Source organism: Buteo buteo, chromosome 13 (assembly GCF_964188355.1).
Source record: "Buteo buteo chromosome 13, bButBut1.hap1.1, whole genome shotgun sequence".
Lineage (NCBI taxonomy): Eukaryota > Metazoa > Chordata > Aves > Accipitriformes > Accipitridae > Buteo > Buteo buteo.
In genome coordinates, this window is record NC_134183.1 from 11,325,786 (window position 1) to 11,341,741 (window position 15,956).

The 15,956-nt window shown below is 51.2% G+C and overlaps 1 protein-coding gene across 6 annotated transcripts in view; it reads right to left on the reverse strand.

The window, feature by feature from the left end:
- Window positions 1-1,678: 1,678 nt before the first annotated feature.
- UACA (uveal autoantigen with coiled-coil domains and ankyrin repeats) overlaps window positions 1,679-15,956 on the reverse strand; it is a 100,736-nt gene continuing 86,458 nt past the window's right edge. For 2 of the 6 annotated variants that reach the window (XM_075044701.1, XM_075044703.1), the window contains exons 19-20: window positions 5,841-5,972; window positions 1,679-2,666 (exon numbers count right to left, since the gene is read on the reverse strand). In XM_075044701.1, the coding sequence (XP_074900802.1) occupies window positions 2,556-2,666; window positions 5,841-5,972 (243 nt within the window). In that variant the 3' untranslated portion in view covers window positions 1,679-2,555. Of the gene's footprint in view, window positions 2,667-5,840; window positions 5,973-10,517; window positions 10,918-15,956 lie in introns of those variants that run through there. The other 4 variants (XM_075044704.1, XM_075044705.1, XM_075044706.1 and 1 more) reach the window with 3 other exon arrangements.

The following is a 15,956-nucleotide window of genomic DNA, read 5'->3' on the forward strand; positions in this document are numbered from 1 at the left end:
CAAGCAGCAGCTCCCATGGGATGTGCCTGCCCTGACCCCTCACTGTCACTTATGGTGGGGCGAGGGCAGGACCGAGTGCTGGATGACTTCATTACGGGGAGGGGGGAAATAACAAATTTGGCATCTGTGCTGCTCCCCGCAGCCCCCAGCTGAGCCCCCATCCCTGTCCCTCGTGGGCCAGGGAGTCTCTGCAGCCCCTGGTGCGCCTGGCTTCGGTTCAAAGCCCGCGTTGACCCTTCCATTTAGCCGATGCCACTGCTCTGCTTCGGCAGCAAGTGGAGATTTACATTCACCAGCTGCAGCAAGAGAATCCAGCGAGTCCATGACATGAATTACAAGTCTCCCTCCCCCAAGGAAAGGCTGGAGCCAGCTCAGCATCCCTCCTCTCTCCCCCCCCCCCGCTTTTTTTTTTTTTGGAGACTCATTACTATATTGTGGATATTCTCCACTAAAGGGCATCTCTTTGAATGCATTTGCTTTTTTATTAATGTGTGCTAAGACAAGTCAAGCCTGATTATCATGAAGACAATTGCTGAATTCCCTCCTGGAGAAATCTCATCTAGACTGTGTAGGCGTTTTAATTTCAGAGACCCATTAATTGGCACAATTGCTTAAGCAGCTGCTTTCCGTGTCATTTTAGGACCACTTTATGAAAAACAGAGCTAAAAAAAAAAAAAAAAAGTATATGACAGGCCAGAGCTTTCTACATGGTAACATAATTAATGCAAGGAGCTTCCTTTGAGCGGCAAAGCAACAAAAAGCCATCCTGCTACCAAAATATGGGTGCCTTGCTCTGGTTGCGTGCAGGGAGCACTCAGCTCCAGCATGCTCCCACTGAATACCCGCGGCCCTTTGGAAATCGGGCCGCGTGAGGTGCTCAGCACCTTGCTGGTACCGCCACAAACACCTCGCTGTCCCAGCGCTTTTGGGAAAATAAAAGAATATGTAAAAGGGGAAGGAAAAGGCACCCGGCAAGAACCAGCCCAACGCATCTCCCGGCGCGGGCTGCAAACCGAGGGGCTCCGAGCAGCCGTGGGCTGACACTGCGGATGCCTGGGGAGGTGGAGGGGACTCGGGGGTCCCTTCCTGCGGTGGCACCTCAGGGGTGATGGGGAGGGGTTAGGTGGTGGGGGAGAGCACCCTCAGCACGCAAGTGGGGGAAGCGAGGGGTCCGGAGGGCTCCGACGGCCCAGAGCCAACTCGGATGCTCGCAACGATGCTTGCATCGGCCCTCCCCGGCAAATCCACCTGCCCTCAGCCCCGGGGTCTCTCCGGGCAGCCCCGCGAGTGCCCCGAGGGGCTGGCGTGGCACAGAGGCTGGTGGTCAGATGGTGGGGAGGGGGGTCTCGAGCCGGGGGAGAGCTCGGGCGCAGCGCCGAGCGCCCACGGGGATCTCAGCCTCCCTCGAGGTCCTCGTCCCTGGGTGCTATCCTGCCTGCGCCCCACGTGCTGAGGGAAATGCATGGCCACACAATGGCTGGTGTTGCAGCCGGCACACATGCACTTTCTGTGGCAGAGCCGAGTTCCCAGAATTAGGTTAATTATTGAATTAATAAAGAACAAATCCTTCACTCCGGGAGAAGTGGCCAGAGTTCTGTGCTAGTCTTTGCTGCAGGCAAAAATATACATTCCCATTTATTAATAAATAAAGCCGTATCAACGCCCTAAATTATCAGCGGAATATATTTGCTAACCCAAAGCAATAGTAGGAACAATTACTTATTAATAAAGCAATAGCTAAATCTAATTACATCCCCATCAGATCCTGCAAGTAATAAAACCACAGTTGCCTTCCAGAGCCAAGGGACCTCCTGACCTCAAATCAAAGTTTAAACCATCCATCAGCTTCCAATACATTCACAGCACATCCAGCAATTACCATCACCTCCGCTCCGCTCCCCGGCAGGGGCAGGGGTCACCCCATGCACTGCATGGCTGTAAGCTAGAACAGAGCCTTAGAAATCTCATTATCCTGTTAACCATACATTTATCTGACAAGATAAAAGAGACTAGGTGACCAAGCTATCATTAAAGATTAATAGAAAGTATAAAAAATTCAGCTGCAACCAGCATTACTGTTTAGTGCCTGTGATAGGCCTGACAGGATTATTAATCAGGCAGCCAAAAAGATTTAGGTCTTTGCTCTTGGTTTTTCGTTTTAAGTCTTTAGTTCCACTCCCGCCACAGAAAGCCCAGGTCAGGGAGGACAATGGCTAATTGGTTCTGCGGGGTTTGGACGGTAACGACTCAGACCAATTATAAAATCACCGGGCGTCGAGGTGACAACAACACGAGGAACCTGCTGCAGCCGGGATGCTCGAGCAAGGGCTGCAGCTGTTTATCACAGCGGCTCCTCTCCCCGCGCCAGGCTATTAATAAATTGTACAGATCAATGCCTGGATTAATTTTAATAGAGGGCTACAAGGATCACGCGAGTCCCAGGGTGATTTTCCCCTCATTCTTAATTCCATTTAAGTTTAACATGAAAGATTCTCAGGTAACACCTACACAGGAAGAAACGAGATTTCCCTGTTTTTAAGTCTTAAGTATTCTTTTTATTCTGCTTTGCTTTTTCCCTTTTGATCATAAATCAATGTCCTTCCACCGCTTTCCTGGGAAGCCGGGCTCACGGGCAGGCTGCACAGCTCTGCCCTCCAGTTCTCCACCTGCAAGGAAGAAAAACCAATAAATTAGGAAAGGCGCTTTCTAACATACTGTGCGGAGAGGGGGAGCCCAGGCAGCTCGGGGGGTCCCAGGCACCCCCCGGCCCTGCTGCCGGTGGCTCTGCAGGCTCTCCTCACCCCTCTCCTGCAGGGACCCACAGCCTACTTTGCTTTTCCTCCAAATGCACTTTTTAAAATAAGAAATAGTACTGAAAACTTTATCAGCCTTTGTTGGTGCATCTCCAGAAACTATTCACATCCTTTTAAAAACAAATTTTATTTTCTCGCAAGAAAATACTCCAGCATGAGCGCGGGATGGCTCAAACCAGCACAAGTGTCCATCCTTTTCCACAAAAATGGAAAAAACAGAGAAATATACCGCAAACATCAGCCTCCCATGAGAATCATCTGCCTTAAGGACAACCAAAAAAATAATTTTTCCTTGAAAAAAGTGCAAACCAACCCACAGACTCCCTGGCTGGGGCACTGCCCCATCCCGTCTTGTGCATGGCTTCTCATATCTCCTTCCCTGAGCAAAGCCCCGGCCAGCCCCACGACTCTGTCCCCACGCCGACCGCGCTCCTCCCTGTGCTCTGTGCCCCAGGAAAGGATCCAAGCAAGAGGCAAATGCAGCAGGTAAACACGGAGGTGTCTGAGACACAGCCCAGAGCCTGGCTGGGAAAGCTATCTGCATAACCACAGTGTTTTACATCCCAAGTATCACATGTAATCCTTTACAAGGAGCATTATCTGCTGCAAAATCACATTTAAAAGCATCTCCCCCCCACGAATTACCATGCTTTCAATCAATTCAGTCCATTGTTTGAGATCCTGCAGTTGGGCAATTAATTATCAAACATAATTGAAATTATGTAAAGAACAAACTGGTCCCGTAGAGATGCTCAGGGAGGGTTGCTGACAAGCAACAGGGGCGACAGTGACCGGGATGTACCGGAGGGACCTTCCACCCGCATGGCACGACAGCAGCCAGGACGTGACACATGTCAGCTCCTTCAGCTGAGGACACCCCCCTGAGCACCCACTGCAGCACCAGCACAAGCTCCCACTTTTCCAGTGACACAGAAACTCTGCAAACCTTCTCCTAAGCCTTTGAAACACCAGGAAGGGAGTGAGGCTTCAGCTCCTGGTGAACTGGCTTTGCTGGCTTGCAAAGCTCCTGGCGATGCTCCCCAGCAAATGGTGCTTTAGCAAAAAACCCACCCCCTGCTTTCACATCCTCTGGAAAAAGTGAACGAAATCCCTGTCCAGGGGAAAGCTGGGTGTTGCACCATGCGAGAAGCCCACAAAGCTCCCCTGTCAGCTCCATCCTATCTCCCAGGGTATGTGCCCATCGGAGGCTATCCCGGGTCAGCGATCCAGTGGAGGACAGCTCGGAGACGAGAAGCCGGGACACGTACCAGGAGCCGTACCCCATATCTTACACCCGTTCTTGCTGTCAGAGGAAGTGCTGTGGTTAAACACACTTTTGGCCTGACCCATACCACTGGGCACTCCATTCAAAACTGTACACAGGGCCAAAAATAATCCAGGGGAAAGCCAGGCGAAGCATCCTGCAATGCTGCAATAACGTGAACAGCCACGTGTCTCACTATGCGTGGTTTAAAATAAATTTAATAGATACTTCAACACTTCACTGCTGCTATTCTGGGGATGGTGTTTGGAGTCGATGCTCCGCCTGCTAATTGACAGATCAGGCTTGTGATCCAAGAAACACGAGTGTTGTCATCCCGTGAAGCTGTGGCTTTCTCTTGCTTATCCGCAGCAGGACAACTGTCACCGTGCCATCGCGTGCGCCTGCAGCATCCCCTCTGAGCACCCCTGCCCTCTACGCTGGCCCCGCTCCCAGCTCCCTGCGACGGATGCTGGGGAGCTCCTCATCCCCGTCCCAGACAGGACCGACCTCCTCCAGGAGGGAGCCAGCTCACGGAGCAGGAGGCTGGTGGGACCACTTGCGTCAGGCAGGTAACCTTCATCTCCTTCCAGCAACCTCCCCTGATCCCGGCTCCCACCGCCAGCACTGGAGCACAGCTCCTTTGAGGAGCTTTGGTCGCACACCCACGCCGGAGCACACCGGGGCCGACGCGGGGAGCTTTTCAGGAGTTTTCCGACAGAACGGCTCCTGCAAACTTCATGCTACTTCCTGCCTGCGGGAACAGGCAGTGCAGGCAAACGGGGAAGAGGGCTTTGATTTGCATAAACTTATGCAATCAAAAGCTGAAGATGGTGGCGTCGGCCTTCGAGCCAGGATGCTAAAAAGCCTCTGAGAAGCCTGGTTTTGCATCCGTCCAGGAACTGCTGTGTAGTTGCTGCTGAAACCAAAATAAATCAATTCCAGTCCTGCAGGACGAGTATGGGAAGCATGAGCTGGTTAATCCCCATCTGCAGGAAGGTAGAACTTGGCTTCACGGCGTCTTTGAAGCTCGCAAGAGTGAGATAAAAGAGAAATGCTAAAGCTTTGCAAAAGCGAGCAGAAGGGGGATGGCAGGGAAGCTGGCCATGCGGCCGAGCCGGCACTTTGCCGGTGTCACGGTACGGCAGAGCTCGCATCTTCTGTGTCTCTGACAAGTCTGGGATGAAAGGGAAACCTCCAGCACTGTGCACATCCCCTGCACTTCAGCGAGCAAAACTGAGAGTTTCTCCTGACTCTGAGGCCACATGGTGATGCGATCAGGTTTGCTCGACAGTTTGGGGCAAAAAATGGTGAGTCTTTGAAATAACATTTCAGATTTGTAACATAGCATACAACCAGGCAAGACTCACACAAGTCTGAAGGGTTCGGCAGAGGGACTTCATCTCACAGAAGAAGAAAAGCAAATCCAGACTGATAGAAAGTTCAATTCATCTCAGAGGGGTCCAAACCACAAGGAAACAGATCTAAATTTCAAACATTCCCAGGGTTTTGTGGTATCCCTACCCCAAGGGCTGGGCAGACCCATTATACAGATGAAAACCAGGTGCAAAAAGCTGTCATGAGGTGGGCTTGGGCTTGTGGGTTTTCAGACGGAGGGTTTCATTTCAGGGACATCTAATTCTAAGTAAATACACGTGACTCTTGCTTAAAATATTCCACCACATCCCATGGAGCCGGCTTTGCCGTTTATCCTGATCTGGATAGGAGTACAATGTTGTGGCTGCCATTAACACATCAACATTTACCATATGATCTTCCCCAGCCTCGCCGTGGTGTTTTGTAGAAGCTGCCGCTCTCCTTGGAGGCTCGATGCATCTGGCAGAAGCTCTTCGTATGGCAGTGACTGGAAACATTTGGAAGGAAAATCCATCCTTTTTCTGGGGAAGAAATGTCCGAAGTAGAGAGAAGATAAAGTCAAATTAATTATTTACTTACATTAGCTCATAGAAAGCTTCCCTGGGAGCCCACTGAGACCAGCGGGCTCTGATCTTTTATCTGTTTAGCAGGCTAAGATGGAAGAAGAGGATGGGGTGGGGGGGGAAGAGCTTAATGACGGTGTCTGTTGATCATCAACGCGAGAAAAATGAATTGCTTCCCTGAACCTGAAAAATATCAAACTGCATAAATAAATCTATTTAAATTATTAATAAACGAATTTACATTTGGAGCCTGAGCATGAGAATTGATTTCATTTCTTATGCTAAACTGGCCAGTACGGCTGATCACTCAAGAATCAGAAGATGCAGAAATGAAGGAAGAATGAAGGTAGGGTGGTTTTGTAAGGAAAATGATGCAAAGTGAAAATTCTTGGTCCTAAACAAAGCCAGCTTCCAGCAGCTGTAAAGTAAAAGCAACAGGAACAAAAAGGGTCTTTGAGTCTGAAGGTGTTTCAGGAACAACAGTCCCCCTCCATCTCCGCGGCCGGTGCGCGCCTGGTGCATCCATGGAGGATGCCTAGGCCAGGACGTTTAACAACAGCTAATGCATGCTTACAATTATTATAAATCAAATCTAAGCAAAACCTCAGATTGAAACATCCTTCCCAGAAAACACTGGCGATCTCCTCCACCCCTCCACCTTGGGGCTGCCGGTCGCTGCCGCCCCCCCGCACTGAAGGGCCCCCGGCTGCATCCCGCACGCCTGCCCGTCAAAGGCACTCGTGTGTAACACCAGCGCATCAGCTGGCTGCTCCCGGGGAAATTAATAAGAAAGTGCTAATTTTAGATAAAATATTGAACTACAGTGGAGGCAGGGCAGAAATCCTCACTATTTTTTGCCCTTTGTGAGTACTTACATCAGAAATGAAGTCAAGAAGCAGGCAGTGCCTTGGTGGCTGCCACAGATGGGAAACTGGGCAGAAACACTGGGGGTTTGGTGCACTTCCCCATCGTCCCAGTGCTCATCAGACCGATGGGGCTTGGGTGGTGGTGGTTTTGCAGCGCCAAGGCCAGGGCTCAGCCGCAGCAGCTCCTGACGTCCCAGGGCACGGGAACCGCGTCAGCCCCTTCCGCCGTGCCGCAGCCCCCGTGCAGCTGAAGGGCCTGAAAACGCCTCCCCCCTCCTGCCGCCTTCCCTTTTCCAGACTAAACAACCTCATTTCTTTCCATTATCCCTCGTCGGTCATGTTGCCCAGGCCCCGCTCGCTCTCCTTCCCCCCTGGACCAGCCCCAAGCCATTCGCATCCTCCCTGGGAAGCAGGACCTGGAGCCGGAGCGGTACCTGAGCGGTGCCCGTGCCCCAGCCCCTCTGCGGCACACCGTCCTCCGTGTCGGCAAGGGACACAGGCAGCATGCCCGCGGCCGCAGGCTCTGCTCCCTTCCAGGAGCATGACTGCAAACACACATCCCAGATAGCGCAGCCCTTTTTTTGTTGTTTATCCCATTCTGCTGGGAACTGGCATTTGTGATAGATTGCGTATAAAAACCTACTTATAAAGCAATCTTTTCCTCAGCTGCCCTCTCACTGGAGCCTGTCTGCAGTCTCTTTGCCGGGATGCATTGTTATTTCATGTGATGAGACATTCCAGAAAATGAAATAAAATAAAAATAGACATTTGGAGGGGCTTTTGTTTTGCTTTTTCACAGCTCCCCCCCGTTTGACTCCTGTGAACACACTTGTCGAGTTGATTTGCTCACGCTGCCTCCTAAGCATGTCCTTGCACCGGAGACACTGCTCTTTTAAATTCAGCTTCTCAGAATTAGAAGACAAACTTGGCAAAGCAACAATAGGGGAAAAAAAATATGAATAATCTCAGAACAGAAGTTGCATTATGTGATGTGGTTGCCATGTGGTTAAGTCTGAGAGAGGATCATGCAAACGCATTGTGGGAAAAATGATAACAGGCGAAACAATCCGGAGAAACGTTGAGGGTTTTGTAATAAGAGGTTATAATGCAAACCCAGCAATACCGTGCCATGGCCCGATGCCAAGTGATCTGTGAGAATCCATAATAGCTGGGTGGGTGAGTCGGGATGGGAGCGAAGGCGGTTGCCATCGTCCCCTGCGCTGGGCAGACTCAATTCGGGTACCTTTGGCCACGCAGCTTCACGATACGAGGATTTAGACTGGGGGATGCAACGCTGCTGGCAGCGCATTCACTTTGGGTACCAGTCCCAAACCTCACCAGGGGAAAAACCATCACACAAAGTCATGGCTTAAAGTACAAGACAGACCCACAGCAAAACCTTCAGCTGTCGGATGCGTCAATGGCTCTGGCATTTCCAAGGCAGCAGCCAGCAGAGCCCTGCCAGCCAACGCCAGCACCGACCGAAACGCACTGGTTAGTGCTGACTACATCAGTCTTTTCCCTGAAAAGCCTGGATGCACCCCAAAATTCTCACTTTACATCATCAAACAGGTTTCCCTTCCACAGGCCACTTGCCAGAGCCACGGCTGAATGAGACATTCAAGCACACACCGAAACAGCAGCCATCAGCGAAAGCTGCTGACACCCATCCCCTGCCCCAGCCGGGCTCCCACCGCGCTGGCCCCAGCCCCTTCCTGGGGTTTACTCCGTACAAGAAGATTCACCACCTCCACCGCCATCAGAAAGCCGTTGGCCATCGCGGGTTCGTGACCGAGCTACAGGAGTTGTCTCCAAAGTGTCACCTCTGGGGGACCAGCTGTAGAGAAAAGCCAGATTTGAGATAAATTGAGATTCAGATGGTTTGGGGGAAGTACTTATGAACTATGAAAACCCCATATTTTGTTCCTCAAGTGGTATAAGCTGCACTGGGGAACCATTATCAGGGCAAAACCGACCTGTCCTCCTCTCACTTGCGTTGTCTTGGTATGAACGTGTGAGTGGGAGTAAAGTCAGCGCAGTCAGCTGAGCTACGGGAAATTCAGAAAGCGTGGGGAAATATATACATTAAAAAAAAAAAGGGTAAATTCTGTGAAATTATATCAGCAATGTGAATTCTGCTCTTTTACTGCAACTGAATTATGCTGCTCGCTTTTAGCCCGGATGGTGTAACACTAGTCGGTGCAGCACAACGCAGAATGTGCCCCTCGGGGTGGCAAGTCACTGGTGCCATGACTCACGCGGGTCTCACCGGGTCACGGTCATGGTCCTGCCCACAGCAATATGCAAGCAAAAGCGAAGTGTGGGGCAAGGGGAGGAGGCAGACAGTGCTGTGACTTCCCTGGCTGCTTTCTCCCCAAGGCAGGGGAGGTTTGGGGGTTCCCACTCCCAGCTAAATCAGGCAGCTCCATCCCCAGCTGAGCCCTGGCGGGGCAGCGGCCGGGGGGCAGCTCCGGGGTGCTGTGGGCAAGAGGGTGCTGCCATCCCCCCAGCTGTGCCAGCCAGGGGCTGAGCAGCACCCTCCTAGATCTGGAAGGCAAGGACTCTGCGGTAAATTAAACACGCCGTGAAGAATTGGCAAAGCAGCCCGTGTGCTGGCGCCTTGCTTTGTCTCGGAGTAATTTAGCAGGCTTTAATGAGAATTCATTCACATTATATTGTGAATAGCTGCTTTTATGGGAGACAAGAGGTGATGAACTAGTCGGAGCGGAGACGACTGGCACAGGTGCCACCATGCATCACCGCTCCCCGCTCCCCCTCGTGCCAAGGCTGCCGCAGAAGCACCCAGGGAAGACTGGCGATGAGCAGAGGTGGAGCAGAGGGAAGGGAAAGAGCGGGCTCAGCTTCTACGGGGACAAACCCAACGTCTCGACGCCCTCAGGGTCGGAGGAAAGGTAACGGGGTTGTCGGGATGTAGCTACAGGGCCAGCCATCCCACCAGTGACCCTGGTACTGCCACGATGCTCTGGGGGCGTGGGGCCGGGCAGGGTCCCCACGGACCAGCCCCGGGACGCGCCCGGTCGCAGGGCTGCCCCCACCTGCGGCAGGGACGAGGTCGCAGCAGCGAGAAGGCTCGAAAGCGTCGCTGCCGCCGGAGCCGCGGGGTCCTGGCGCGGGGGACGCCGGTGGCACCGTGCCCGCTGCTCTCCAGCCGGGGAGGACAGAGCCCCAGGACAGCTTTGCTTCAGGAGTGACTGAGTTCATACAATTAGAGACTGATGCGAGGCGGCGGGATTCAAAACCCTAATTTGGCCTGATTAAAGCTTAATGATTCCAGCTTAATGATTAAAGAAATGCCCCAATTTCCTCGTTCCAAACAGCCCTTGCTGCCAAAACTCAGGTGGAGCGGACACGCATGGGGCTGCAGCTTGCAGAGACAACATGGAAAAAAATCAGGATTTCAATGGCTTGGGCACAGAGAGAAGGATTCATGCAAACAGATGAGCCGGTTAGCTAACGAAAGGGAGAAATTAAAGTGTTTTAATGAGGATTTCAGGATGAATAACAACCTGGCGGACTCTCAAGCAGAAGAGAATTGCTGTGTGCAATAATTTGAAGGGCAGCAGAGTCCAAGCTGGTGAGGGTGGGCTGCAGCCGCCCACCCCACAGGCCCCACTCTCCCCACCATCCCCAGCCGGGGTCAGCAGTTGAGCATCGCAGGGCGAGGGGCCACAGAGCACAGGAAAACGCTCCGGCTCTTTCCAGAAAGCACTTCAGCATCGCGCGAGGCAGCCTCCCTGGAGAGGCACAGGCAGAAAATAAAACTACCCATCTGCGCTCGAGCTCTGGACCCCATTAAATTGGCGATCGGCGGGGGGAGAGGGGGCGGCCTCAATTCACACAAGGTGCTCTCTTCATGAAAGCATCTTTTGATTATGTTATTGCAGCTATCAAAATATTGCAGAGTTCAGAGCATTCCTCAGGGATCCTCGAGCTCTTCAAAGACCAGAGGACCACGGCTGGGGAAAAAGAAGCCTTTAATTATGTCAGCTTCCATGCTTGTTTCTGCAGTGGAGTTCCTTTAAAAAAAAAACTGGGTTTAATGAGAAGAAACACATATGGCTTCATTGTTCAAACACAAAAAAATAAAGCCCCCTTTTTTTAATAGATGTGCAACTTTCTTTTAGGCCCTACAGTATCATCCAGGACTGCATACCGAGGGGCTCTGGAGCACAGAAACTGCGCGCTGTGTAAATCAAAGCCCGGCTGCAGAGCTGCCCTCCCATCTCCATTCCGGGCAGAAGCTTTTCCTCTAAATCCCAGCCCAGCCCCGGCCGACTCTCCCGCCATTCCCCATCGCTTTCACATACTTCAGCAGCGTTTTCCTCTTTCCCAGCTACTTCAAACTATGCAAAAGCCCACAGCAGGATGATAAGATTTCAGTGGGGTAATCTACCACAAACCCAGTCATTTTGTTCAGATGTTCATTTGAATTTAAATGTAAAGGCTCGTTTTTATCCCCAAAAGTAAATAGCAAATAGCAGAGCCGTGTATTACACAACAGAAAGCATGGGCCAACCCTACATTTTAAAGAACATATTGAGTAAATTCTTCTAATAAATTATCCTATCTAGGAAATTTAATTAATGGGCTAGCATGTGGTGCAGCCTGCTGAATAAAATATCTCTATCGGATCTGCAATGCTTTTGGAAGCTTTGAGTACTAATAAAGAGTGTTTTGTTCAAGAACTCACAGGGAACAATTACAAATAATTGCCAAGAAGGGTGTGTGCCTCATTTAAGTGACTACATATTAAAAACAATGAAACAGAGTTAAAAAAAAAAAAAGAAGTCATAATTATTAACCACAGTAAGAGTGACTAGCTTTGCCACAGCGATTCCTGCCCTTCCCCACCTCCCTCCCTGCTCCCAGTGTTTTGCAGGATGAGCAGGCTGGATTCTCATGGGGCTGCAGAGGAGTGAGGAAGTTTCTGCAACTGCCCAGGACTGTGCGATAAATCACAGCCAGAGCCTGGGACATAAATTTGGACATCCCGATGTATGTCCTGATGTCTGTCCCAACATCTGTCCCATACCCAGCCCCCAAACCTGCATTTCTTTGCTGTGAAACAGCAAATCTGTGAAGCCCCAATGTTGCTCCCCAAAAGGCAAGAGCAGGAGACACAAGCCATGGCTGCAATCGCACTAACGAGAGAGTCTGCTCATTAATGCACCAGCCTTAACGTTACGTTTCAAATCCACGCAGCACATGAAGAGCAGTGCTGCAGGGGAAGAGGAGCAGGTTGTTCCCTTTGTTTTCTAGCCCAGCAATTTTAAACCCGCCGACTCGCTGGTTGGATGGGCATCCCAGAGCGAGGGCTGCTCGGCACCTCCCGGGAGGGCACTGCGGCGTTTCGGGCTGTGCAGCCCCAGAGCAGAAGCAACTGCAGCTGTTGGGTAATGAGAGGTGGGAGCAGCCGGAGGCAAGTGGCATGAGGAAAAGTAGCTACAGAGTTATATACACCGTATCTCACCATGCTAAACCTTTGCCCAGTATTTAATGGAAATGACAGCAGCAGCCTGTGCGTTACAGGAGTAACTTTGATTTAAGGTGCATCCTTCCAGTTCATGCCACGTGCCACGTTGAGTGTTAATCAATCATGTTGGAGAGGTTGGGGTTGCAGGAGATGCACTCCGTTCCCTCTCTGTGTGGGGTGGCAGAGCTGAGCCTCCCCATGCTGGCAGGACAGCCACAGGAGCCGCATCCTGATCCTCAACCCTCTCCATGAGGCTTTGCCTGCGAGACCCCTCACAGATTCCAGTGGGAGCTACTTTTCCAACCCATAAGACAGCAACAGGCAGAAAACTTATTCATGATGGAAAAAACAAAACCACAAACCAAAACAAACCAAGACAACTCCAAGAAAAGTCACTCACTGTAAATAAAAGATTTTCTGGGAATGTTTCCCCATCCTTCCTCCCTTGAAGCTATGAAGTAGAGTGAGATTTTTTCACCCTTTTCCTGAGAATCAGGGTCTCTGTGCAGAGTTTGAGCTTCACAGGGGATCACGTTCGCTACCAATATACTTCATCCATGCAAACATTCACACTTGAAAAAAAAAAATTGTTTCTCAGAAAGCATTAAAATCTACCTCAACCCTCTGAGTTTCAGAATTTCCCTATTCCACATAATCAAAAAAATCCCCAAAACCCCAGTGTTTTCCAGGCTAAATGCGATCATGCAGTTTTTCAGCTGGAGCTGTGGACAGAGTAAAAATGGGCAGTGGTTTGTGAATTTCTCTCACAGCACTCAATATTAATATATAGCCTTTGGTAACCTGCCAGTGCCTGTCTTGGTCCTTTCTAACAGTAAGTACGATATCAAGTCAAGTAAAAGAAAAACCTCCTTTACAATGACTTCTCATGGTAGAAGGACTTACAAAGAGCAACTTTTTGAAAGGTTATAGCTGCAGCACTGGCATTTTTAGCCGCCAATTTCTTTACCCTTCTTGCTTTACATGACAATAGGAAAAAAGGTCTTGAACATACAGCAGTTCCCTTCCCCAGTCAGCAGGACACTGGCACTATAATGCAAAAATTAAAGCTCTGGCAATAACGAGCAGCGGAGATCGGAGACGTAGCCACTGATGCCAAAAAAGGCACATTCAAAACCACCATAAAGACATAATTTTTCTGTGTTTTCACATGCAAATCATAAGCCAGGAGAGCAGCATCTCTGGCACAGAGAGCAAAGCAGGGTTCAAAACGGGCTGAGCCAAGTACATGGTTGATAAAGTTTACTTAGAGAAAAGCTCAGACTTAGCACATACATCATCACGCTCTGGGTCTGGAGCTGACCCCTCGCTGCCCAGGGCTGACCCCCCCGGGGCAGAGACCACCTCTCTGTGTGCTCCCCCAGCACAGGGCTGGGGACAGCCGGGGACGGAGGGGTCTGTCCCATCCTCCAAGCCAGAGAGCACACCTCTTGCTAAACCCCAGACCTGCGACACCTCGCTGGGCAGGAGACGTTTCCAGCTGGACTTTTCGGTATCCATCCCCGCCTCCGGAGCTTGCTTTCCCCCAGGAGCAGGCCAGAGCTGACACGTGCAATGATTCGGGGGCTGGTGAATCCAAAATAAAAGGCCAGTTATAAATCCAGCTCACCCGCCAGCCAAGGCGAGGGCGGACCGTGGGTCGCAGCGAGGTTTAACGCCAACAGCATTGCTGCAGCCCCAACACCTGGTGAAGGCAGCACCGAGCTCGCAGCCCGCGCACGCTCCCCTTCGCTGGACCCAAAGATGCGCTTCCACGGCAGCCTGCACGGATGCAGGAGCAGCCCGTACGGATGCGGGAGCAGTCCGCACACGCTCACCGCAGAGCCCTTGCTTTTTAGGAAGGAGCCACTTCAAACCAGCCAGAGCTTTGGGGTACGTACTGCAACATGCTTAACAACCCCTGCGCAGGAAGAAAAAGCTCCAATTAACGTTGTGGCAAGAGTCGATGTGGCATCGGGGCCCCCCGTGCTCCGCCTGCCCAGGAGATGCTCCCGGCAGGCGCGCAGAGCCACGCAGGGATGCAGCAGCAGGTGCTGCACGGCCGGGAGGAGGATGTACATGAGTGTGCTGTAGTACCCTGGGACTGAAAACAAACTCCAGCAAGAGGCATGCGGTGCCATGTCCTGTTACTGCCTCTACAATACACACGCAGTGTTTCAGCTACAAACATCTTGTTTTGATTTCATCGGGCAGGAATGTTGTGAACTTCAGTTTAAAGAACAATTTATTTCTTGCAATTTCTTCTCCGGGTAGAAGCAGCTCAGTTTTCCAAGACTTGATTTTTTCCAAAATAAAATAAGTTAACCATTGAAATGAAGTAACCCGCCGCTACATTTGTTTCCCTATTGTGGCGTTTCAGAACTTAGATTAAAAATGGAAAGGGGCACCTTTAAAACTTTAATACCATTTAAATGTTCCAGTCTCACTACTGCACCAGATCGTTCAGTAAAGTAGCTAATTAAAAAATGGCTGCTGTGATGACAGACTAGATTAATAGTTTTTGAAGAGCAGCCAGTGCACCAACTGCTCCTGTAGCCATGATGAAAGCTAATAATGTAGAAAATTCTGCCAATTCTTTTAATTCATGAATATTTAAGCCTGTGAAAAATCTGTCAGATTATAGCACTTTTCTGGTGATTTTCTGCTTAAGTACATTTATGGGCAAATGCCAGTTGCTCAAGAAACTTCAGTGGAATGTGAAGACTTTTTATTGTTTGCAGCACCAGAGCCCTTTTCTCTCTCCTTCGGCTGTTTAACCCCTGCCAAGGCTGCAGGAGCCAGGGGAGCCGGCTGCTCCAGACAGAGGGGCATCCAGCCGGGCATGGCCCCGGCTGCCCCCCTCGCCCCTGCTCCCCATGGGAAATGCACCCTCCCGGGAGCAAGGGAACAGGCTAAAGCTTTGGGGTTACGCACCAGGACAGGAAGAAACCCACAGATGATTCTCATTTAGGGATGTCTTCGCCGCAAGAAGAAAAAAAATTGTATTTCTTTTTATAGGAGCACAAGTTCCCTGGTGTCTCCTGGCCGGGCTCTCCCTGAAGAGCAGGGGCCGGGGGAGCCGCGGGCTTTTGTGCTCTCCCCATTAGCCCCGTGTAATTAGACAAAACGGGCTGGCAGCAGGAGCGGTGAGCGCGGCCGTGGCGGGTCCCGGCGAAGGGGTCGGTGCTGGCACCGGCCACAGGCTCGCCTCCCAGCTGGCTCCAGCGAGACCCAAAACAAGAGACTGTCTGAAGCCGCGAGTGGTTTATTGGCAGCAGATTCCCTGGCAGTTCCTCGGCGCTCTCCTTGCTGGTGGGCTGCGTTCTGCTGCGGTGCCAGGTGACTCATTTTACAGCTATTTAAAAAATAAAAATAAATACGCCTGGTGGAAATGTAACCAGCTTCTCTGCTCCTCGAAGCACTGGAGGCTGACGCTTCCCGCAAGCGCGTGGTGTGGTGAGTATGGGGTTATCCTCGAGACCGCCCCAGAAGGGATGCTCTTTTCCATCATTTCCAGCATTTTTCCCACCAAACCTGCCCAGTTCTTAGGGCTGAACCACAGACCTTGTTCTGCTGGCTGGAACC